General features: G+C 55.4%; 1 protein-coding gene across 17 annotated transcripts in view; it reads left to right on the forward strand.

The window, feature by feature from the left end:
• MACF1 (microtubule actin crosslinking factor 1) overlaps positions 1–24,712 on the forward strand; it is a 138,826-nt gene that overhangs the window by 96,935 nt on the left and 17,179 nt on the right. For 14 of the 17 annotated variants that reach the window (XM_068172840.1, XM_068172851.1, XM_068172848.1 and 11 more), the window contains 21 exons: positions 8,937–9,098; positions 9,208–9,378; positions 10,394–10,560; positions 11,509–11,668; positions 12,088–12,414; positions 13,079–13,163; positions 14,089–14,330; positions 14,429–14,635; positions 15,385–15,504; positions 16,592–16,699; positions 17,050–17,268; positions 17,814–18,017; positions 19,822–20,053; positions 20,851–21,077; positions 22,348–22,470; positions 22,558–22,659; positions 23,038–23,139; positions 23,239–23,412; positions 23,508–23,663; positions 23,809–24,006; positions 24,348–24,476. In XM_068172840.1, coding sequence (XP_068028941.1) covers positions 8,937–9,098; positions 9,208–9,378; positions 10,394–10,560; positions 11,509–11,668; positions 12,088–12,414; positions 13,079–13,163; positions 14,089–14,330; positions 14,429–14,635; positions 15,385–15,504; positions 16,592–16,699; positions 17,050–17,268; positions 17,814–18,017; positions 19,822–20,053; positions 20,851–21,077; positions 22,348–22,470; positions 22,558–22,659; positions 23,038–23,139; positions 23,239–23,412; positions 23,508–23,663; positions 23,809–24,006; positions 24,348–24,476 — 3,615 coding nt within the window. The remainder of the gene's footprint in view (positions 1–8,936; positions 9,099–9,207; positions 9,379–10,393; positions 10,561–11,508; positions 11,669–12,087; positions 12,415–13,078; positions 13,164–14,088; positions 14,331–14,428; positions 14,636–15,384; positions 15,505–16,591; positions 16,700–17,049; positions 17,269–17,813; positions 18,018–19,821; positions 20,054–20,850; positions 21,078–22,347; positions 22,471–22,557; positions 22,660–23,037; positions 23,140–23,238; positions 23,413–23,507; positions 23,664–23,808; positions 24,007–24,347; positions 24,477–24,712) is intronic. The other 3 variants (XM_068172849.1, XM_068172850.1, XM_068172839.1) reach the window with 1 other exon arrangement.

Consider the following 24,712-nt stretch of genomic DNA (forward strand, 5'->3'; position numbering starts at 1 on the left):
ACCGGGAGCAGCGGTGTGTCCCCCGCCAAGGGGAAAAATCCAGGCGTTGGGACACTCTGGCAGAGTTGGCAGCTGGGGCTGGAGGAGGCTGCAGGGATGAATGTCCGGCTGTCTGTCCAGGAGGGCTCGGGGGGGACGTGGAGGGGACATGCCCTGCATGGGCAGAGGGGCTCCCTGGGGGATGTTTGGAATCCCCTCTCAGGTCCCCACTCCCTCCCCGCCTCCCGCTCTTTTCCTTGGTTGTATTTGATGGTGGAAAAAAGGGGTTCCGAAGGTTTCCCACTGGGCAAGAAATCTCCATCTGAGGAGCACTTCGGGCCATTTAATGGGCAATTTCCCCCGAACCCTCCCCTTCCACAAAACATCCGTTCCCATCTCTCCAAAGCAAAACAAAGCTTCGGGAATGCGGGGCTGGAGCTGCTGCATGTGCAGTTGGTGCCGGGACGTGGGGATGCAGGGTCTGAGAGCTTGGGGATGTGGGAGCTGGGCTCCCACCACACCATACCATGACTTTGGCAAAACCTCAGCGTTTTCAGGATGGCAGTGCATCAAAAAATATTCGGGATTTCATCTTCCTTGGCTGTGGCTCACCATGGCCAGGTGGGAAGGCTTTTGGTGAAGCTGTGGCACAGCAAGGCACAGACCGAGATCTGATTCTCCCGGTGTTGGTGCTTTCGGAGTGCAATGCTGCACGTTTTTCTGTATTAAACACCTTGTATTTTTATCCCGATGCCATAATTCATCCCAAAGTAGCAGGCCGGGTGGCTGGTGGGGCGGGTTGTTGCCTGGAGATGCGTGGAGGCTGTTCCCAACCCTCCTGTTTTCTCTCCCAAGTCTGTGACTTCCCTCAGCATCACTTCGCAGCGGTGATTCACGCGCCCGGGCTGCCTCCCTCCCCACTTCCAATGTTCCCCATCTCTTAAACCCAAGGGTTTTGGGGGAGGAAAAGAGGGTGACAGGACTCAGGATGGGAGGAGCGGGATGCTACCCAAGAGCTGGGGCTATAAAAATCATGATTTTTAGGAAAAGAGCCTGCAGTGGTTGAGGGGAACGGTGGCAAGTTGCCGGGTGGCTTTTTTGGCAGAGCGATGGGGGAAGGCAAAATTGGTACTTTGGGGGTGTTTCGGGTGGGTTTCTCCGGTGAATTCGAAACTCGGTTCTTTGTGCGAGGACGGCTGTGAGGAGCAGGGACACCCGATGTGTGTCGCGGGGGGGGGGTCGCCATCTCCCTGCCAGCGCCGGCTCGGGGAACAGCGGACAAAGGGCCCGGGGAGCGGGACCGGCGGCGGTGAGAGCCGGAGCCGGAGCCGCCGCCGAGCCAGGGCGTTGCTGCTCTTTGTCGGGGGCTGCCGCCTCCCCCCGGAGGAGGGGCCATCCCCGGCGGGGCGGGCGGGGACCACCCCCGCGCTGCCACCGAGCATCCCCCCCGCTCCCCAGCCGGGTCGCGCTCCGGTCCCCCCTTCCCGGGGCCGGTGGGGGGGTCGGTGCGGGGGGGGTGCGGGAGGCACCGCGGCGCTCGGGGAGGGGGCGGCCCCGGCGCTGCCGCCCCGCCCCGCGGCGCCGCCCCCCGCCCGCCCCCGCGTCCCCCCGCCCTCCGCCGGGGCTGGAGCTCCGCGGGAGCCGGTGCTGGCGGCGGCGGCGGGGCCGGGGCGTGCGGCGGCCTGTGCGGCTCGGCCTTTTGTTCCGCCGGCGGGAAGGAGAGCGGGCGGGCGGCGGCCGGGAGCAGGAGGAGGACGAGCAGGAACAGGAGGAGGAGGAGGAGGAAGCCAGGCAGCGGCCATGCATCCCGCCGCGCCGGCCGGGGGCTGCCCGCGGGGGCGGCGCGGAGCCCCCCGCCCCCGGCCCGGCCGCTGAGCCGCGCACAAAAGGGGCGAGAGCGGCGGGGAAGGAGAACGGGAGGGCGGCCCCGGGGTGTGTGTGTGTGTGTGTGTGTGCCCGCCCCGTCCCCAGCCCCGGTCCGCCCCGCATCGCCGCCGGTACCGGCCCCGCGCCCGCCCCGCCATGGCCGGGCCGCCCGGCGGCGCGGAGCCGCCGCAGCCCGACACCGGCCGCCGGGAAAGTTAGTGCGAGCGGGGCCGGCAGCAGCAGGAGGAGGAGGAGGAAGAAGAAGAAGCAGCAGCAGCAGCGGCAACAGCCGCCTCCAGCCGCGGCTGCTCCCAGTCCCTCCCGTCGGCTCCCGGAGGCAACTCAGGGGATTCCATCCCGCTCCGTCCCTTTGCCATTTTTGGATGCGTTTTATAGCCAATTTTTTTTTTTTTCCTGGGGAGAAAGCGAAAAAAAAAAAAAAAAGCGAAGACCCAGCAGCCTTCTTCCACGGCCGGACTCCGCGGCCGTGCCGCCACCGCCGCGCACTCACCGGCTGGATTTTGGGGGTTCCGCCACTGCCGGTGGCACCGGGCGAGGTGACGGCAGCGCCAATGCCATCATGTTTTTGAGACAGGAAACCTCCGAGTTTGCCCTGAATGAAGAACTTCCTGTGTTTAAAGTTGTACGAATATCCGCTGACAAGCTCGGTTCAAATGAAAACACGAGAGTCGGGGGGAGAGGCTAATTCGGACCAGCTGGACTTCCACGGCGCTCGGGGCTGGGCAGAAAACGCGCGGAGCCGCTCGCCACTGCCAGCCGGGAACGGCCGGGACAAGCAGTGCCTTTGTTAGTAAAGAAGGACAGACGGGATAATTTAAGAGCTTCAAACTCTTCCGCCCTTTCTGTCGCAAACCGCTTGGAATATTTTACCGGAGCTGTTGGATTTTGGATGATCCGCTGTTGGATGGGGTTTTCTAGGGGGGCCAGGGGGATGAGATGGGTCGTTTCACTGCTCGAGTCTGCCGGTCGGGCTGCTGAGCCGGCGCGGTGCTGCCGGTCCCCCTTGCCATCCCCGTAGTGTCACTTTGGGATTAGGGTTTGGGACCTGCTGGCCGTGTGATGCTTCCTGCCGTGGCGGGCGAAAGGTTGCCGGGGTGGTTCCGTCATCCATAAGGACGAGAGTATGGGCAAACCACTGAGCCGGCCAGACTGTTTACGGCAGAACCGCACTTGCCTGGGGAAGGGCGAGGATGAGGATGGTTATATAGAGGATTGCTACGTGCCCCAGAGATCGATATATGACACGATGAGAATTAACGAGCAGATCGATCAGGGATCGAAGCTCAACCAGCTCTCCAAGAGCACCCTGGGCAAGGGGGATGGCAGCACCATATCCAGCAACGGGACGCTGGGAGCTGCCAACGTCTTTGAGTCCAGGCCGCCGGAACCCAAAAAGCTGGATGAGCGAGTCATCTTCGACCAGCTGAAGCTCAGCAGCGACGTCTCCAAGCCGGCGCCGGCTCCGCCAAAGAGGCGACCGAACCCCGAGAAGAAGGAGAACGTCAACCGGCGCTCGTGGAAGTCCTTTATGCCGCCCAACTTCACCGAATTTGCGGAAAGGATGGGGGCTTCGCTGAGCGAGGTATCGGAGGCAGGCGCTTCCAACCCTTCCCTGCGGGATAAGCGGGATTCCAGTGCCATGCTTGCCGAGCAGCCGGGCCAGCCCGACCACGGCGAGCCCATGTCGGAGTCTCTCACCTTGGAGCACGTCTCCAAGTCGTCTGGCACGGCAGAGGCTCTGGTGGCCAAGCAGTTCAGCGTGGATGGCTACGGCGGTCCCCGGGATGAGCGCCAGGCCCTGCTGAACGCCGGTGACGGCCGTGTCAGGGACCTGGCCAGGGCCCGCCGGCTCCCCAGTGCCACCTGGCCACGAGCCAGGAAGAATTTCATCAGGGGGAACTTCAACGATGGGCACCAGGAGACCCTGGAGGCCTCCGAGTCAGACTCTACGGTGGAGAACGTCAACCTCTCTCCGTGCCTTAGTGAAGAGCTGCTGGATACGGGACTGGATATTCTCATCACCTCCAATCTCAGGGAGAAAACGGAGTCTGAGCTGAGATTTGAGGAGGACGAGCGCTGGGTGATGATGGAGGAGTGGGAGGAGGCGACGCTGTCAGAGAGAGGAAAGGCTGTTCTGGTGGCAGAGGAGAAGAGGAGCTGTTGCTTGGCAGATATTTCTGAAGAAAGGGAACAATCCACGGCTCCAGAGGATGGCTCTGCCCCCAGCCCAGGGACCTCCCAGTCCTGCACGTCCCCTGGGGGTGGTGGTGGCAGCGCGTGCTGCACGGAGGACGTGGCGGTGCAGTGTGGGGTTGAGGACTTTGCTCCAGTTTTGGAGCGCTCAACCAGCCCCACGGGCCCCGAGCTGTCCGACACAGACTCGGTGCAGATGTTCCTGGAGCTGGAAGAGCAGTGCCTGAATGAGGACGGGGGTGATGGAGCTGTCCCCAGCTGCCTGGAGATTCAAATGTCCCCAGTGGACTCAGAGGGGCTGGACCCAGATTCGGCCAAACTGGCCGGGTTGGTGGTTGAAGGGGGTCAGCACAGGGCCCCCTTGGATATCAGCGCCTCGGACTCTGCCGTTGTGTCAGATCTGGAGGACTTTGATGTCACCTGCAGCTCACAGGTGCTGAGCACGCTGGAGCCCTTGACAGAGCCCTTCTCAGAAAGGGACACCTTGGCTGTCACCCCGACGGACTCGGACGGAGGGGCCTCCCCCAGCCCCGTGGCCATGGCAGGGCTGGGGTCCCTCCTGGAGTGCTCCCCAGTGCTGCTGGGGGAGGTTGATCCTGACCCACTCATGGACCCAGAGTTTGTGGCTGGTGGGATGCCGTGTCCTGGCACAGGGGCACATCCAGCTGCTGGACTGGGGGGAGATGGATACCCCAGTGCTCCGGTGGGGTGGGGTGAAGATAACCAAGACTTGCTTCCTGAGGGGACCTGTCCTGGCCGAGTGTCCCCCTGCCAGCCCCCAGCTCCAGACACAGCGATGGAGGAGCTGGGGTCCCCCCCACAGCACAGCCAGGCTGGCGTTGAGGCCATGGATCCATTCAGGACCCATCACCTTCTGCCTGGAAGGACTGAGGTCGCCAACTGGGATGTCCCAGAACTGGTTTCTGAGGATGAAGCCACAGATTTGGGATCAGGGAGTGGAGCTGAGGGCTGGACTCATCCAGCAGGGAGTAGGGATGTTTGCTGTGGTTCTCTGCTGCCTTTCCACGCTGGCTCTGCATCAGAGCCAGGCTCCAAGGCTCCGACAACATTCCCGTTGCCTGTTGAGGACCCCCCGTGGGAAATGGTTTCCCTGGGCCGTGCCCTGTCTCTGGAAGGGGCTGCCCACATAGAGGGGTGCCCCGTGGAGGTGGCTGTCACACATGGGGGGACACCAGCAGCCATCCTGCAGCCAGGAGATGTGGACTTGTTGTTTGCCTCCAGCTGGGAGGTCCCATGTCCTGCCAGCCCAGCCGCCCCTGAAGAGCTTCCTGGCACATTGTCCATTGCAGGGTCTGCCATCCCATGGGATTTTGGGGGGCTTTCTGCTCCAACCCACCCACTTTCAGCAGGAGATGTGGCTGTCCTGGAGCCTCAGGCTCAGGGGATGCCACCAGCCACCGGGGATCCTGCCATGGACGCCGAGGAACCTCCAGGAGCCACCACCACCGCCATGCCCTTGATGGTGGAGGAGCTTCTGGAAGCCCCACCACCCTTTGCTGACGTGCCTGTTGCCACTGTGCCACCACCAGCGGCCGAGCCACTCGCCTCAGGTGCCGGGGACCTCAGTGGTGACCCCGTGCCATTGGTAGTGGCCTTGGGGGATACAGATGACTTTGCCATCATGGTTGTGCCGCCCATCCTGGAGCATCTGCCCGCTGAAGTAGTGGCTTTGGAGGATGACCCCGTTGCGAGCTTACCTGCTGCAGGGGTGGCAGCTTGGGAGGGTCCCCCTGGTGCCTTCTCACCCCTCCCAGAAGGTCCCACCACCCCAGAGCTGCTGGGGACACCCTTTGCCACAGCACCCAGGGCACAAACCCTCCCCAGGGCTGCGCTGAGGGGCCCCCTCCGTCCCCGCAGCTGTGGGGGTGCCCTTTCCCTCTGTCCCAGCGAGGGAGAGGGGACATCGGGCACGGAGGGACCCCTCGGCGCCGCTCTCATGGCAGAAGGGCCCCCTGCTCTCCCAGATGGATTCGTTCCAGATAACGAGGTATTTGTTGCTCAGGCTCCCGCAGCCGGGGCTTCAGGCACAGAAATCGCTTTATTTTGCACTCCAGGGATGGGTAGGAGGTGGGAGCCCACTCAGTAACGCACGATCTGGGCTTCCAAACAGCCTTCTCCCTCCTGAGATCGGCTTGAATTTGGCAGGCAAAAAGTTTTTTGGGGGACGGGCGGGGGGTGGAATTGTGTGATTGTGTAAGTAAGGGAGGCAAAAGATTCTTGCTGCTCGATGACCTGAAATGTTGACTTACACTTTTTTGGCTTATTAAAGTACATTATGGTCACTCAGATGGAGATCACGGACTTTAGAAAAACCTTCTCGCTGGCTCCTGGCAGGGAGTTCCCATTTTTGAAGCAGAAAATATATCAGGAAAGAGAAACCTGTGAAATGAATTAAGTGCAAGCAATTCCTGTCCCGTGCAGTCATTGCTGTCTGTAGTTTTTTCTGTGAGCATTGAGGTGCTGAGGCGTGGAAGGCGCTTGGGAAGGGGCTCAGATTCTCTCTGGTCTTTGGGGATTTGTGTTGCTCGTGGCTCTTGCCTGGAGAGACCTCGGTGCTGGAGTTCCCACAGCCCAGCGCTGATTTCCTGCCATCTGGATTAGGAGAAATATCACTAAGGAGACATCAGAAGTTAGTCAGCACCAAAAATCCCGATTTGGTGGCAATTACTCATCCTTTGGGCTGTACCACCCCTTTGAGATAACCACGTGGAGGGGCTTGGAGAGGTGGTTTCACATGGGGGTCCACGTGAGCATCGGCTGGGACACCCAGAGGGGACCTGGGTGAGGGAGAAACCATTGGGTTCTTGCCATTGTTGTCTGTTGCTTGAAATTCAACGGGGGGATCTTTATTTTAGGTTCAGCACCTCTGATTGTTAACCCCACAAACCTTCCCCTCGCTCCAAGCATTGCTGGAGATGCTTCCTGGAATTCCACATCCAGCAGCAGAGGGGTTAAGGGAGATGAGGGAAGCAGAAAGCAAGGGGATGCTTTGGGAAGCCTTTCTGGGAGTGAGGAGGAGGAGGAGGTGTGGTGGAGCAGATGTCCTTCTGCTCTCCCAAAATGTCTGTCCAGCTCTTCCCCAGGGCAGGACACCTTGCTCCACAGCAAAGGGGAGTCGTTAAATATTTGTTTCCAAGCTGAGTCACAGTGAGGTTAATGAGCTAAATCACTGGAATCTTTTATGAGCAAGGGAAAACAAGTGTGTTGGACACGCTCACCCTCAGGCTGCTGCTGGGATTATTTTTGTCAGGCTTCTCAGGGAGCATCGGGCTCTCAGGCTGGCTGATACCTGTGTTGCAGGTACCCCTGGCTGGATCATCCAGGCTTTTCCACAGGGCTCCCTCCCTGCCTGGCTCCTTTGGAGTTTGTTTTGCAGTACATGGAGAGCTCGGACCAGCCTGGCATGCCAGGCTTATCAGCCTGATCCTTTTGTGGGTTTGGCTCTTCTACCCAGCAGCTCCATATATAAACAGTAACAGGAGAACAGCCCGGGAATTGGTGATTCCAAGTCCCCATTTATTTCTTATAACCGTGGCAGAATTCTCCATGAGCGAACAGCTCTGGACAGTGTCTGCCAGCTCACCCTTTGCTCATGTCCTGGAGGGACCTCCCTGCCCTCCGGTTGCTGAGCTCTTGCTGAGAAAAAGTAGCTTTTTTTTCCTTTGGAAATGAGGCAGGGAAAGTCAAAGCAGTGCCTCTTGCTCAGGCTGGGAGCTGTGCCTGTGTGTTTTGGGGGATTTTGGTGGTTTTAGGGGGTTTTGCTTCGTGCTCCTCCGGAGCAAAGCAATTGCCAGGCGCAGAGCCGTGTCCTCCACGAGCTGCTGCTCTGCTGGGGGAGATCTTGCATCCAAGTGGGAATTTTTCAGTGCAGGCAGTGCCCGTGCATTCTTGGGCACAGGGAGCAGGTGGCTGGTTGCCATCCCCTCTGCTTCCCAATGGGAAAACATCGTGACAGGGCCAAGGGCTCTGCTCCTGCCCAGCGCCGGCTGCGGGGTGACCTGTGCTCTGCATGGGCTCCTGGGCCAGGGGAGCAGAGTGAGCCAGGAATCTGCTCCCTATTTTTGGGGTGTTTGTTGTGGGGGACAGGGCAGGCTTGTCCCTTGGGACCGGTGGGGAAGGACTGCAGAGGGACGGTGCACGGGCAGCGCGTGGTTCCAGCAGATCCCCAGCTCTGATAAAGAGCATTTATCTCCTCCGGAGAAACAGGATTCTCCCTGCTGCCTCTCCTGACAATGGGGAGCTTCATTCGCTCTCCTCCCCCTTCCCTATCAAATCTTTTTTGGTTTAGAAAGCTTTTCCCCACAGGATTCCCAGGCAGGACCGTGCCAAATCCGTGGTAAACGACTCGCACATTAATTGCCTATTGCCTTTGTCTTTCGAAATACAGCGAGCTCCTCGCTGCCTGTAATTTCGTGGTTAACAAAACTCATATGATGTCAGGTCTCCGTTCTCAATAGCTTCACTGTGAGAATTGCTTGGGGTTTTTCCCCAGGAGCATTATTTCCCAATCTGATGGCGAGTTGGAGCCAATGCTCTCATTTCTTCCTCAGTTTTCTCTTTTTACCTCACTCCAGTGCTTGGAAAAATGGGATTTACCCATTTAAAACCAGAGGTGGGTGTGGATAGACCCCGAGTTGTGCTCCAAACCAGCAGATTCCTGTGACATCTGTGTCACTGGGTCAAGGCAAGGGAGGAGTTTAGGCAAACTTGCACAATTCCAATAAAATCAGTGCAAGTGGCTACTGCATCTTCCCTAGAGAGGAAAGCCTGTAGTATCCATGGAAAGACTGAGCAGCTGGAAGAGCAGCTCATGGCTTATAAATCACCTTTTCTCTCCCACCTTTTCCACCCCACAGCAATTCCAGAAGGAGCAAGTGGATCCCCTCCAGCTAAAGCTGCAGCAAGTCAATGGAGTTGGTCAGGGACTCATCCAAAGCGCCGGGAAAAACTGTGATGTCCAAGGGCTGGAGCATGACATGGAAGAAATCAACACCCGCTGGAACACCCTCAACAAGAAGGTGGGAGCGTGGGGAGGGGCTGTCCCTGCTTTTTCTGGGGTCTGGGGCAAGGAGCCGAGGCTCCAGTGCCGGTGCCTGACACTGCAGTGGGGTTGTTTTTGGGCTGCAGGTGGCCCAGAGAGTGGCTCAGCTGCAGGAGGCCCTGCTGCACTGCGGGAAGTTCCAGGACGCCCTGGAGCCACTGCTGAGCTGGCTGGCAGACACCGAGGAGCTCATCTCCAACCAGAAACCTCCCTCTGCCGAGTACAAGGTGGTGAAAGCCCAGATCCAAGAGCAGAAGGTGAGTGAGCACTGGGTGGCTCTATGGGAGGGGAGCTCAGGACAGCCAGACAGTATTTTGGGGGTGCAGCTGGGATGTCCATGCTTCTCTCCTGGTGGATCTCAGTTCCTCACATCCCGATGTAATGAACAGTTTGCCCACACTCAACGATCTCCATCGCCGTCGTTGTCCCGCTGCCTCTTGAAGTTGGTTTTGCTGGTTGGCCGTGGTTTTCCAGCCCTGAGTTTTGCTTTGTGCTGCTAATTCTGCTGTGTCAGGAGCGAGCTGGTGGTGGTGCAGGGCCTGGCTTGGGTGTTTGGACAAAGGGAACGTTGCAAAGCAGGCCCAAGGTGTGCCGGTGTTTGCTGAGATAACAGCCCGGGGTCGGCGCCTGCCCTTGGAGTGGGAGGAGGGAAGGTCAAGTGTGGTCATGGGGAAATATTTTAGAAATGAATTCTTACCCAGGCTTGGTCCGGCGTGTGGAGGTTGGAAGAGGAAATGTGCTACAAGTGGAAGTTAAAAACTTGATAAGTTGGAGGGGGTTGGTGGGAAAGACTGGGAAAACTCTTCTGGCACAGAAGTGGTTTGGATCTTGAGTTGTGTAAAAGAGAAAGGGAAAGAAAAGGGGAAAGTGAAAAGGGAAAGGAAAATGGAATGGAACGGAACAGGAGAGAATAGAATAGAATAGAATAGAATAGAATAGAATAGAATAGAATAGAATAGAATAGAATAGAAAAAATGAAAGTTCAATTGGATGATCACAATGATCACCCTGTCCAGCTGCTTGACCACTTCAGGGCTGCCCAAATCAAAGCATGTGATTATTACAATGTAATATAATATAACAATATAATATAACTCTATAATTTTTTGAACTGGTTTTGAAGGCAGAGCCGCCCCTCTGGGCTGGGCCTGGTCTCAGCCCAGTGCTGGCAGCAGTTCTGAGCCACGGTTAGAGATCTGACCCCTCCAAGGGCTGGATTTGATTCTGCTGCCCCAATCTGGTGACTTCCCCCCTTCCTTTGCCTCCCCAAAGCTGCTCCAGCGCCTCCTGGACGATCGCAAAGCCACGGTGGAGATGATCCAGGCGGAGGGCGACAGGATCGCGCAGTCGGCCGAGCCCGCGGACCGGGACAAGATCGTGGGGCAGCTGGAGAGCCTGGCACGGCGCTGGGAAGGGCTGCTGGGCAGGGCAGCTGCCAGGTGAGAGGCACTGGGGCCAGCTCATCCCACCAGTTGTGGTGCCCCGGAGCCTGGGGTGACAGCATTCGGGAAGCTGGCGGAGATTTCGGTGCAGATACATCCTGGAAACAGCTGGAAAACATGAGGAATCAAAGGCTGGCTGGGAGCTGATGCTGATAGCAGTGGTTTACAATGGCAGGGAAGAGCTGAGATTAAATAATTTCCCTGCAGGGGAGGGATGTTATTTTTATTCCTGTAAGCTTTAACGTTTAGCAACATCCTGTTGACACCTTTATGCTGCCAGAATCTTGTTTATGAGTTACTTATTTCTACCTAAGCTGATGTTTGAGGTTATGAAGTCACTTCTGAGGCCAGATTGGACCTTTCTGCATGTTTTAAATCATTGCCAGCAAGCTGGACTGTCCATCCAGGATTGTCTTTAACCAGAGGCTCTGAAAGACCAAGAGCCTGGCCACAAGCTGAGGGATCTGCAAGACAGTGATAGAGCTGGAATAAATGGAACTAAATAATCTTTAAGGTTCTTTCCATCTCAAACTGTTTCATGAAAAGCTGCACAATGGGGAAGCCCTTCTGCTACCTTCACAGGGCAATGAACTAAAGGCACAGCTGCAGGAAAAGCTTATTTTGCAGTTCCTCCACATTGATTTTTATCTTTGCCATTGTAGCTTGCCTGACAATGGTGTCTCACCTTGCTCTGAACAGAGCTGCTTCTTCCAAATACCTGAAGCTGCTTCCCATGCCTGGCTCCAACTGGGAGCTGCTCCTTAGTGTTTTCATTGACTCAAGGAATCACAGACTGATTTTGGTTAGAGGGGACCCGAAAAACCATCTTGTTCCAACCCCCTGCTGAGAGCAGGGACACCTTCCACCAGACCAGGACGCTCGGGGCCGCATCCAACCTGGCCTTGAACAATTATTTCCTTCTAATTTTATGATTCCTTTTTATAGGCAGAAGCAGCTGGAGGATATCTTGGTGCTGGCAAAGCAGTTCCATGAAACCACGGAGCCCGTGTCCGACTGGCTGTCGGTGACTGAGAAGAAACTGGCCAACTCTGAGCCCATTGGTACCCAGACTGCCAAAATCCAGCAGCAGATCAGCCGCCACAAGGTAGGACCTGTGCAGGAGCAGGATGGAGGTGGTTGGAGTCAGGTCCCGCTCCAGTGGTTGTTTCCACCACAGCCAGAGAGGTTTTTTGGCACAAACAAGGACTGGAGGAGTTATCCGGGCTGTTTTATGTACAGAGAAGGCTGCAAGCCCTGACCCATCCGCGTGGGTAAACATTAAACCAATGTCCTTGCACCTCCCAGCAGCTTTGGATAGAAAAAAACCATTCCCATTCGTGTGTTTCTTTTTGATTTCTACTCAGTTTGCCCATTCACGGGTGGCTTTTATGTCTCCTCCATTTTTCAGTTACATTCACTGTTGTGTTCCCCTTTTATGTTCCCTTTCTTTCATTTTCCTCATTCTCCACTCATTTTTTATTTTTTTTTCCCTTTCTGTTGTCCATTCTACCCTCCACCATTCAGGCTCTTGAGGAAGAGATAGAGAGCCACGCTACCAACGTGTCTCGGGCACTGGGGGTCGGGCAGTCGCTGTCCTCCCTGAGCTGTGCTGCTGAGCAGAGGCTGCTGGCAGAGAAATTAGAGGCTCTGCAGAGCCGCTACGGCGAGGTCCGGGACCGGTGCGGCCGGAAGGCAGCACTGCTGGACCAGGCTCTGGCCAACGCCAGGCTTTTTGGGGAGGAGGAGGTGGAAGTGCTCAACTGGCTGGCTGAGGTGGAGGACAAGCTGGGCTCAGTGTCCATAAAGGATTACAAACGGGACGTCCTGCAGAAGCAGCATGCCGACCAGCTGGTATTTCCCGTTTTTGTTTTTTGGTTTGTTTTTTTTTTTCTTTTCCATGTTTCTGTTGTTTGTTTTGTTGCATTTTGTCTGGTTTTGTTTATGTTTCTGGCCTGGTTTTAATTTTGCGAAGCTAGTTCTGCTGCTGGGTCTCTGTGAGGCTTGGAGAGGAGTGTAAAGAGATTTCATGTGTTATAAACAACAATTGTGGCCCCCCCCCCGCTCCAAAAAATGGGTTTCTTGAGGTGGGGGAACTTCAAATGGTTTGTTTGATTTGTGAACAGTGTCTGAGCCAGCTTGGCCACCCTGTGCCTTCAGAAAGCTGGATGCTGTTTCCAGAACAGAGCTGGAAAAGTCTGGTGGGTTTTTGGAGCTGGGCTGGCCACTGAGGAAGCCTCTGCATCCGCTCCCTGAGGCTGTGCAGGCTCTTTTCAAGAGTGAGGTTCTGTCTAATACAAGGACAAGTCCTTTGGTGACACAGATCCAATGGGTTGGGTTGGGTATGCTCTGGATTTGGGTCTTTGAGTCCCAGAAATCCCAATAATTCCCGTAGCAGGATGACTGGACAATTTCCAGCCTGCCTGTGCTCAGTAGGGAAGTTCATGCCCCCCCATAGCATCTCTGGCTGGCAGGACCTGCCTGCAGCAGGATAACCCAAATTTGCCTTTTTCTTCAGGCTCTGAATGAGGAAATTGTGAACAGGAAGAAGAACGTGGACCAAGCCATTAGAAATGGACAAGCTCTCCTGAAGCAAACCACAGGTAACACAGAGGAGATCTTGGCATGCTCTGGGAAATGTGGGGGGTCTGGGAATCCATCCTCCACATGCTTTTCCTTGGGAAGTCCATGCTCTGTTGGGTGGAGGCTTTTCTCCCTCAGGTCTTCATTTCCTTTTGGAAACTCCCAAAGTAGCTGGTTTGCATCCAGCCTTGGATGCTAAGCCACAAACACTCCAGCTTAGGATTTGCTTGGTCCCAAAATCCCAACCTCACAGCTTGGGGAGCGGATGATTCCCACTGCTGCTGTGGGGATGCTCAGTGCTGAGGGAGGCTTTTCTCACTGCAGCCAGCTGCTAAATCACATGGAAAAGAGGTTAAAAATACCCCCAGCCCTCTCCTAATACTGCTTTCCCAGACTGAGCAGTTGTGGCTGTTGCCACGTGGGTGTGAGTTTATGTTTATGAGTGGGAAGAGAGGTCGGGGCGCTGCGTTTCCTTCAGATGTGGTCTGCTCAGAGCAGATGTACAGCCCTGTGTCCTTGTGGGAGCTGTGGAGCAGGAAGAGTGATTACAAAGGATTTGGCAGGCAGCTCTGTGTCCTCTTGGAAACAGCAGTGAGGGGTGAACTGACCCTTTTTCCTTGGAGCTTTGACACGTTGATGAGAACTGAGTTGCGGTGGCTTTGGGGCTTGTGGCAAAGCTGGGCTTGACAGCACACTTCCATCCCATCCCATCCCATCCCATCCCATCCCATCCCATCCCATCCCATCCCATGATGAGTGGATGTCATGCTGGTGGAAGGTGTCAGCTCTTCATAAAAACAGTTGCATTAATACAAAGAAAAGTGAGGCTGGGATTCACTGTTTAAAAGGGGGAGAGACAGAAAAAAGTGGCATCTGAAGCCTCCTGGGGTGGCTCCTTCAGCCCCCAGAGCCCAGCATCATTTTCCCCTTGCTGCTGTCCCTCAGGAGAGGAGGTGCTGCTGATCCAGGAGAAGCTGGATGGAATCAAGACCCGCTACTCCGACATCACCGCCGCCAGCTCCAAGGCCCTGCGCACGCTGGAGCAGGCCCGGCAGCTGGCCACCAAATTCCAGTCCACCCACGAGGAGCTCACCGGGTGGATGAGCAAGGTGGAGGACGAGCTGGCTTCCAGCGGGGCGCAATCCCCTGCTGGCGAGCAGATCCCCCAGTTCCAGCAGCGGCAAAAGGTGCGGGAGCGGCAGCCCGGGTGGGGATGGTTTGTTCTCTGCTTTGGGAGGCTGGGGAGGAGCTGGGAAGGACACACATGCATGGGTGCTTCCCACAGGAGCTGAAGAAGGAGGTGATGGAGCACAGGCTCGTCCTGGACACGGTGAATGAGGTGAGCCGGGCTCTGCTGGAGCTGGTTCCCTGGAGAGCCCGGGAGGGGCTGGACAAGCTGGTGTCGGACACCAACGAGCGCTACAAGCTGGTCAGTGACACCATCAAGCAGAGGGTGGAGGAAATCGATGCTGCTATTCAGAGGTCTCAGCAGGTGAGTGAATAGCCCCTGCAGGGTTTGCTTGGGAGAGCAGGAGCGAGCAGCCGGGCACTGCTCGTCACACGGGGCCCTGGCAGTGGGAGGGATGGCAAGCACAGCCACACAAAGGGCAAATCCCATCAGGGATGCCAAGGGATGGGATGGACCCCAGCAGCAGCATGTGGCAGCAGGGATGGTGGCTGACCCGTCCTGGTGTGTGTTTTTGGGATGGGGTAACTCTGGAGCAGCACTGTGGTATCCTGCCTGTGGATTTCTGCCTGCAGGGGTGATGTAGATGGTGTGAAACTGGTGATGAGTGACTGTCAAAGCTGGGAGAACATCATCCCCCACTGGGAGAGCACAGGGATTTGTTCCATGCCAACAGTCCTCCCCAAAAAGGCTTGTTCTGCATGAACTGGAGGCTGTGGAGTGCTGGAGTGCTGTGGAGTCAGTTCTCCATGGAGGAGCAAAGGAAATGCTCCTGTTTATAGGGATGCCCCTTTCCCTGCAGGCAGGGAGGGCGTGGGGAGAGGTGGCTGCTCCAGCTTGCCCCAAAACCAGCAGCAGGAGCCACGAGGGCAGCATGGAGTCAGAAACCTGAGCCCCCACCCCAGTGTCCCCTTCTTCTCCCCACGCCGGCGTGAGGGGTTTGTCCCTGCTGGGTTGGTCCCTCTGTGGTTCCCACTGTCCCCAGCTCTCTCCTGCTCTGTGCTCCATCCCTGCTGCCCAGCACTGACCACTGCCCCTCCTCTCCCCTGTGCCAGTACGAGCAGGCAGCTGACGCAGAGCTGGCCTGGGTGGCTGAGACCAAGAGGAAGCTGATGGCTCTGGGTCCCATCCGCCTGGAGCAGGACCAGACAACGGCTCAGCTGCAGGTGCAGAAGGTCTGTGTGCACTCCCTGGTGGGTTCTGTGGGGTGGGCAGCAAGGAGGGGTGGTCCAGTTTGGGTCATGGGATGCATTTTTGGGGGAGCAGCTTTACCCTGGGGTGTGCAGTGCTGAGCTCAGAGCAGCAGGAGGGATGCAACACTTGTCCTTGAGATGTGAAAGGAAAAAAAAAAAAAAAAAACAAAGGAAAAAATTGCTCTAAATCATCCAAGTGTTGGGCTTCCCAATGAAAAATCTTCCCGTCTGTTTGCAGGAGCCATTTGGGGCTTGATGGGTGCTTTGTTTTGATCTCTCTTGGGAGAACTGCTCCTGTGGAAGCCTTTCCTGGTGGCCACCAGAGCAAGCCCTGCCAGGGTCTCACCAGATCTGGCAGCAGGAAGGGTTTAGAGAAATGTATATATTGATTAATGAGGGTGGTTTCCATTTGCTTTTTGCTCATTGTTCCCTGCAGTGAGGTACTCCACAGTTCCCTCCCGGCAGCCAGACGTGGAACAAAGAGGTGCTGGAGGGGTTGGGGTTTTTTTTTTCCCTGTGTATCTTTGAGATGAGCTCATGCCTGAAAGAACGTGCACTTTAAATAAACGGCCCTTTTCTTCCCCCTGCCTGGGCAATCAGAGCAGCACGCAGGCTTATTGGATTTAAAATTAAAGAAAGAAAAGGAAAATGAGACAGTGTTATAAGAGAGGGGGGACTGAACCATCGAGCATTAAGTCAAATTGAGCTCAGCTTCCCGCTGTTAATCTCGTGGGCCTTGGGAATGGCAAAGTTATTGGTGGATGCAGCTCTGGAGAGCATCGTTTTGTGGGCTAACATTCACTAACAAATGGATGATGGAGCTTTTCCTCCAGTGAGGACCTTGGGTGTGGATTATAGCTATTTTTAAGAGCTGTTTTTTGGGTCTTTGAAAGAGAGAGGTTGCTGTAGATGAGGAAAACAGGCAGGAATCTGCACTCCCAGCCAGACTTTCAGTTTGCCACAGGACGCTTGGGCTGAGTTTTGCGGGGTCCCTTTGGCAGGAGGATGCTGTGGATGGGCTGGGGGAGGCTGGGCTCAGCTCTGAGCTCTCCCCTTTCTCTTCCTGCAGGCATTTTCCATCGACATCATCCGGCACAAAGACTCCATGGATGAGCTGTTCAGCCAGCGCAATGAGATCTTCGGCACCTGTGGCGAGGAGCAAAAAGCTGTTCTCCAGGTGAGCCCCCTCTGCTATTTACTGCAACAGGGGGGGCACAGAGAGGGCAGAGAGGTGAATCCTCAGCCCTTGCACGGGCTGAAGGAGTTTAAAATTACTCCATCTTCAGTAATTCCCACCAGCGTTAGCAGAAATCTCTTTACATTTATGACTCTCCTTTATTGCCTATTTTTATTGCAAGGTTTGGGGATGGGGAAGGGGGAGATTCCCGAGGCTGCTTTAATTGGAATTGCAATGTGGAAGGCCACCAAAGGCACCTCCTTCTCTTCCAGCTCTCAGCATGGAGCTGGCCCTTTTTCTGGGCCCTTTTGCATCCCTCCCCATAACTCTCCTCCCTGTTTTTTCTTCAGGAGAAAACCGAGTCCCTGGTGCAGCAGTATGAGGCTGTGAGCCAGCTCAACTCGGAGCGCTACGCCCGCTTGGAGCGTGCCCAGGTCCTGGTCAACCAGTTCTGGGAGACCTACGAGGAGCTGAACCCATGGATTGAGGAGACCCAAGCCCTCATCTCCCAGCTGCCACCCCCAGCCATCGACCACGAGCAGCTCAAGCAGCAGCAGGATGACATGAGGGTAAGAGGATGCAGAGTTTGCACCTCCTGTCCATCAACAGAGGGCGAGAGCACCTTTTTCTTCTGAATTTTCCTCCATTTGCCCCCCTTTTCTGTTCTTTTTGGGGAGTTTGCTTGTGTCGTGCAAGAGTGCCACATGAAAATCCCTCGTTGTGCTGGAGCACTCCTTACCAAAATTCAGCTTGCTCCCAAGGAAACCTTGGCTGCTTTTGGATCTCCTTCCTGTTCATGGCAGGAAAAAAGCACCTTGTGCTTTTAGGGTAGAGACTGCAAAGCAAAAAAAATTCCCAGTGGGGTCCCCCGTGGAGCTGTGGGGAGGGTCGGAGGCTGGGGAAGGACCCGTGCCAGGCGCTGTGCCATAGCCATGTTGGGAAGAGCCGAGTGCCATGTGCTTGGCAGATGCTGGGGCATGAAATCCAGGGTGTGAGTTCCTCCCAGATACCATCACTGCTCTTGGAGTGCTGTTTGGAATAAACAGGCAGCAGCTCGCAGCAGATTTCTAAACAAATGTGGTTTTTTTTTTCCCCCCCTCCTTCTATTCCCTAGCAACTGAGAGAGTCCATCGCTGAACACAAACCTCACATCGACAAGCTGCTGAAAATCGGGCCCCAGCTCAAGGACCTCAACCCCGAGGAGGGAGAGATGGTGCAGGAAAAATACTCCAGGGCTGAGGCCTTGTATGCCAAAATCAAGGAGGAGGTTTGCCAGCGGGCCCTGGCCCTGGATGAGGCTTTCTCACAGTCCACCCAGGTACGCCGGGGTGCCAGGGAGCTGAATCTTCCTCTCAAGGTCCCCTGAGACAGCCACATGCTTTGGAATGTGGTTTTATTCCCCCTGTAAAACCCCTTTATAAGGCATAACGTGGTCAGGCACCTCCAGGGTAGTTTCCTGCTGGCTGTGGGAGCAGAGGAGAAGGTGTTTGAGGCTCCGCACAGTAAATAGGGTCGTAAATTTTTACGGCCTCAATAATGATGCTGGTTCAAAGGGGCTGCTCTGGCATCCACCCAAGGTTGGAAGGGCCCCCTGAAAGAGCTTGAAGAGATAATTTTCAGTTCTGATAAGCTGTGAGTGCAGTGAGCAGCCATGGGATGCTTTGTATGGGAGAGGTAACGGATGTCTCCGGGGTCTGGGCATCTCCTGAGGAGGTGGGTGAGTGCAGGAGGAGAAATAGGAAAGGAAGGGCAGAGACTGGAGGTGCTAAAGTCCAGAAAGGGGGTGAAGTGCTCCTGCTGCTGAGGGTTGATGACCCCCAGTTATGTTTCATTTCACCCCGTGTTACCGTAGCGCAGTTGGTTTTTGTCACGTCCTGGGTGTTTATTTTCTTAATTCCTGTATTGTGTAGTCACTTCTCTTGGTTTGCACTTGTATTAACTCCGAGTTTTTCCCCCCCACATTCCCCTCCCCTCTCATCTCTCACTCCCATTGTGGAATGTGTTGTCTGTGTGTGTTGCTGCCTGTGCCCGTCCTCCCCACATGGTCCCATTTCATTCTTGTGTTGATTGCGCCCCACCATTGCAGATTTCGGAGGTAAGCGAGTCCCCCCACCACAGATGTTCATTTTCCCTCCCTGGCCTGATTCTATTTGACACCCAGACTTTCATTTCTGGTCCATGCACAGCTCAGCAGAACATGCTTCAAATTTAACGCCGGGGGCGGGGGCTGGAATCACATTTTTTGGGATGGCTTTCGTTGCGTCGCCGCCTGGTCTCAGCTTCCGCTGGGAATGCTTCCTGCAGGGCAGAGGTTTTGCTTTTGGAAGGGCTCACACTGCTCCAGCTGGATGTGCTGGCTTGCTCCTGCTTGTTGGCTGAGCCAGCCTGTCCTGATCAACTTTGCACCGAGAGCCCCGGCTCCTCTCTGCTGGGAGAGCCTGGGATTTGGTGGGCACCTGCACCGCTGTGTTCCCAGTAGGAACTCGGAGAGGGACAAGAGCAGCCCCAGTGCTGAGCTGTCCTTCCCACCAGCAGAGACAGTTTGGGATCTTTAAGGCCAAAGTTGACTTCTCTCTAAAAAAACCCAACAATAAACCCTGCTAGACCCCCTCCCTCCCTCACTCCTGGCTTTCTGGTTCTGCTTTTGAGGCCGCAGCTCCATGGCAGCTCCTCCCCACCCGCATGCAGCTCCTGCTGATCCTAAAAACTGGGATGGGTTTCCACTGGCCTTGCACCACGTGGAGATTCCCATCAGCACCAAACACGGGCGCTTTTCCAGCAGCATTTTTTACCTGGGTATTCCCCCAACCAGCACTGAGGTTTTGTGCCCAGCCACCAAAACAGAGACGGCAGCAAAAAAAAAGTGAATTTTTAGGGCGCTACCGTGTTTGGGTGACAAGTGCTGGTGGTGGCTCTGTGTGGGCTCTGCTGGAGCAGGGCAGGTGTGAGCAGGAGGCTGCAGAGGTGTCGTTGCTGCTGCAGAGGCGTCGTTGCTGCTGTCGCAGGCGTTGTCCGTCCCCTCTCCAGGACGGCGCAGCGCTCGGGGCCGTGGCTCGCGCTGGCGGCCCCGCGGTGTCACCTTGTCCCCTCCCTCCTGCCCTAATGGCTTTGCTCCTCTCCAGTTCCACGACAAGATCGAGCCCATGCTGGAGACCCTGGAGAGCCTCTCCTCCCGCCTGCGGCTGCCGCCCCTGATCCCCGCCGAGGTCGACAAGATCCGGGAGTGCATCAGCGAGAACAAAAACTCCACGGTGGAGCTGGAGAAGCTGCAGCCCTCCTTCGAGGCCCTCAAACGCCGTGGGGAAGAGCTCATCGCCCGCTCCCAGGGAGCAGACAAGGACCTGGCAGCCAAAGGTAGCTCTGGGTGGATTTAAGTGTCCAACTTCTCCCCGCACCATGGCTCCGTCACTGCTGGGGAGGCTTTGATGTCCCAGGGGTGTGTTTTGGAGGTTCTCTTGGCTTTAGGAGGAAGGATGAGTCTTCTGGGTGGATTTGGGAGGTTCTCCTAGACTTAGGACCAAGGTTGAGTCCTCAGTTTGGATTTGGGAGGTTCTCCTGGCTTTAGGAGGGAGGATGAGTCGGATGGATGGATGGATGGATGGATGGATGGATGGATGGATGGATGGACGGATGGACGGACGCACCTGCTTCCATCTGGAGCAGACAGGGTGGCATCAGTCAGAAGAGAAAAGAACTATTTGTGGCCTCTCAGCCCAGCTGGCCTCTTGTTGGTGGCCCCTGGGACAGGATTTGTTGACATCCCTTCAGCATCTAATGGAGGGGAGGAACATCCCCCAGCACAAAAAGCCCATCAGCACGATTGGCACTAATTGGCACCTTCCTTGGCAGAGCAACAGGCAGCTCATGCACTGAGTGAGCAGGGACTTCATGCTAGAGGTGGCCAGAACAGAGGTTTGTTGGAGGGAGAGTGTGTGGGCAAATTTGCCCCGAGCTTGCACATAAATAAAGGCTTTTCTGCAGGCTGGAGTTTCTCACGTCCCCCAGCGTCTCCCAGAGTGAATGCTCTGATAGCCCTGGCCATCTTTATTCCCCTCAGGATATTCTGTTGGCTGTTCCTGAGTGTTTTCAAAATGCTCTTGCATTGCCAAAAGGTTTCCTTCTTCACTGAATGCTTCGATTTCCTTCCACAGTCATCCAGGACAAGTTGGATCAGATGGTTTTCTTCTGGGAAGACATCAAGGCTCGGACCGAGGAACGTGAGATGAAGTTCCTTGATGTCCTGGAGCTTGCAGAGAAGTTCTGGTACGACATGGCGGCGCTCCTGACAACCATCAAGGACACCCAGGACATTGTCCACGACCTGGAGAGCCCAGGCATTGACCCCTCCATCATCAAGCAGCAGGTGGAAGCAGCAGAGGTGAGGCCCATGGGGCTGTTCCTCAGTCTGCAGCTTGTCTGCCCTCAGCTCATCTGCTAAACTGGGAAGATCTTAGATTATAACTGTGGCCAGAGGTGGCTGTAAATCAGTTTTGTAGGCGGTCAGTCAGATTATGAAGAGTTATTTCCATTGCAGTTTGGAGCTGCAAGGAAAAAGTGGATTTCACATATCCCTCACCTTAAATCACATTATCTGCTGCTCTTTTGGGAAGCACACGGAGCACTGTGTGGTCAGAGCTCTGTGCCCACTTGCTTGGAGTGATGTGGAAGCTTGCAGGGCTCTGCTCCCAACCCAAGCCAGAGGCTGGCTGGCGTGGGAGGAGTATATTTAGATTTTGGTCAGACCAGAGATAAAAGTGCTTGGATTTGTCTGTTGCTGGTTGCTTCAAGTAAGTGGCAAAATCCACTTCAGGTAGATTTGAGTTGACTCAGGCCATGAGGAGCAGGATGTTTCTTTATGCTTTGCTAAGTTTAGCCTTGCTGCTCCCTTTTCATAACCATTCTAACTCTGGTTTGTACCTTTTGAACCTCAAAAGCCTCACTCCTGTATTGACAAAACGCTCCTGTAAACAGCACATCTCCTGTAAACAGCATCTTCAGCCAGGACAGTTCAGGCTCACAGCTAAATACAGATGTTCTTATTTTAGTCCCAGAGGTGGGAGCAGACCAGGGTGGTGGTGGTGGTGACAAAAATGGCCACCTGCCCTCTGATGTGGAAGGGGCTGACAGCTGGTCTGTGAGCCAGGAAGAGTTAGCTGAAGAAGAAGCTGATAAGGTTCACGTTTACCCCCGAAAGGAATTCTACCAAGGTCGTTGACATGGAAACTGAGAAGAAGAAAAAGATAAACGAGAAAAACCTGCAGTTGGGTGTTAGCTGAAAACAGTGGTGGAGACTGCTTTGTACCAATGAACACTGTGTTGATCTGTTGTAACCAATTAGTAAAGTATAAACTTTGTGGGAAGGTATAAAAAGCATGCTGTTGCAATCAAGATTTGGGAATCTTGAAACAAAGAGAGAAGAGAGAAGCCTTCCGAAATTGCATCAATTTCAGAATTTATTATTTTCAGAATTGTTCTTCTGTGCAACCGTCTCAACGGCAACACTCTGTGTCACCTGCTCTTGGGGTTTGGAGTTGGGCTGTTGGCCAAGGTGTGGGGCACTGGAGCAGGAAGGACCCTCCTGCTCATGGAGCAATTTTGGAAGAGGGTTTGATCATAAAGGTTTTTCTTCTGTGGCTGTGCCTCTGCAGACTATCAAGGAGGAGACAGACGGGTTGCACGAAGAGCTGGAGTTCATCCGCCTCCTCGGGACCGACCTGATCTTTGCCTGCGGTGAGACTGAGAAGCCAGAAGTGAAAAAGAGCATTGATGAGGTAGGGAGAGCTTCCCCTCCAGATAAAATCAGGTGGGAGCAAGTGGGAGCTCTGGTTGAGGAGCCTAACGAATTTTGTGTTCCGCAGATGAACAACGCGTGGGAAAACCTAAACAAAACATGGAAGGAGAGGCTGGAGAAGCTGGAGGAAGCCATGCAGTCAGCTGTGCAGTACCAGGATACGCTCCAAGTAAGAGGCAGGGCTGCTGGTGTGGAGTGGGTGGGCCTTGGGAGCACGCTGTGAGCCCTCTCCCTGGAGTTCTGCTGGGATTTGCCCTTCCTTAAAGCAGGAAGCATCTCCTGGGCGAGCGTCTGCAGGCTCTGAGGGAGCCTGAGCTCAACCACCAGCTCCGAGGAGGAGCAGATATTTGATTGCATTGGTCTTCCCAAATCTTGACTCCTGCTCAGAGCAGCAGGATGAGGGAAGGCAAGAGGGAGCTGGGCAGGCAGAGCTGCCCGGACGGACGAGCTTCATGGCCCTGGGGTGGTGGAGGGACCATCTTTGTCCCCTGACCAGCTGCAGGGGGGACACTTTGCCATTCCCTCACGTTGTCCTTGCTCCTTGCAGGCCATGTTTGACTGGCTGGACAACGCTGTGATCAAGCTGTGCAACATGTCCCCTGTGGGCACCGACCTCAGCACGGTCAAGGAGCAGATGAACGAGATGAAGGTACCTGGGAGGGGAGGGAGCGGTTCCGCGGCGCTGCTTCGCCTCACAGAGCTCCAGTGATTCACTCGCTTCTGGTTCTTGTCCTGCTTGTCTTGGCAGGAGTTTAAAATGGAGGTTTACCAGCAGCAGATTGAGATGGAAAAGCTTAATCACCAAGGTGAACTGATGCTAAAAAAGGCTACGGATGAGACAGACAGAGACATCATCAAGGAACCACTGACAGAGCTCAAACATCTCTGGGAGAACTTGGGCGAGAAAATTGCTCACAGACAGGTAGAGTGAACACCTGGGGCTGTCACAGGATGAAACTGGCTGCGGTGCTCCCCAGCCCTTTAAAACTCCCCTTTTCCATCCCTGTCCTTGCCCAGCACAAGCTGGAAGCCGCCCTGCTGGCACTGGGCCAGTTCCAGCACGCCCTGGCAGAGCTGATGGCCTGGCTGACCCACACCGAGGAGCTGCTGGATGCCCAAAAACCCATCAACGGGGACCCGAAAGTCATCGAGGTTGAACTTGCAAAGCACCACGTGAGTATTTTCCCACTCCAGATACATTTTTAGCCCATTCCCGTGGCAGGACTCAATTTCTCATGAAGGGTTTGAGCTGTTTTGATCCCTGGGAGCACGGCAGGGTGTTTAGGAGAGGTGTCCAACCTTTGCCCACCTCGTCCAGGTGCTGAAGAACGACGTCCTGGCCCACCAAGCAACCGTGGAGACAGTGAACAAAGCAGGGAACGAGCTGCTGGAGTCGAGCGCAGGGGATGATGCCAGCAGCCTGCGGAACCGCCTGGAGAAGCTGAATTCCTGCTGGGAATCGGTGCTGCAGAAGACAGAGGAGAGGGAGCAGCAGCTGCAGTCCACGCTCCAGCAGGTCAGCAAGAGGCAGTGGGAATACCCCCCTGTGCAGTGGGGTGCCACTTTTTCCCTTTGTTTTAGGGAGAAATAAAAGGGGGGAAAGAGTTGGGGCGACGCTGGGATTTTTTTATGGAGGTTTTTCTGTAACTGCTGTGGTTCAGTGCCTGCCCAGAAGTGCAGTGGGGAGCAGGCACACCTGTGGGTTGTGGACACACCAGTCTCACCCTCCTGAACACGCTGGCACATCCAGCTCTGCCTCTTTATCTGCTTTCAAAGCAAACACAGCGTTACCCCTGGCACATGATCAATGGTGGCTGATGTCATCTGATCCGGGGACGATTCTCTGTTCCCCAACAGGCTCAGGGTTTCCATGGTGAGATTGAAGACTTCCTCCTGTGGCTAACGAGGATGGAGAGCCAATTGTCGGCGTCGAAACCCACAGGAGGTCTGCCAGAAACTGCCCGGGAACAGCTCAATGCCCACATGGTAATTTCTCAGGAGAGGGTTTTTTGGTTTTTTTCCTTAAAATGCTTTTAATTCAGCAAGTTCCTGTCAAATGTCAGCATCAAAACTTTTCCTTTCTGTGTGTGATGGGGAGAATAGGCTGCTCTGGTCTCCTCTTACAGATAATTTTGCTCTTGATGCCTGGAACAGCCATCAGGATGCTTTAACCACCTTTTCTCAGCTCAAAGCATCGCTCTGCTGTCACTTCCCAACCTCAT

The sequence above is a fragment of the Anomalospiza imberbis genome, chromosome 25 (genome assembly GCF_031753505.1).
Source record: "Anomalospiza imberbis isolate Cuckoo-Finch-1a 21T00152 chromosome 25, ASM3175350v1, whole genome shotgun sequence".
In the NCBI taxonomy this organism is placed as follows: Eukaryota; Metazoa; Chordata; class Aves; order Passeriformes; family Viduidae; genus Anomalospiza; species Anomalospiza imberbis.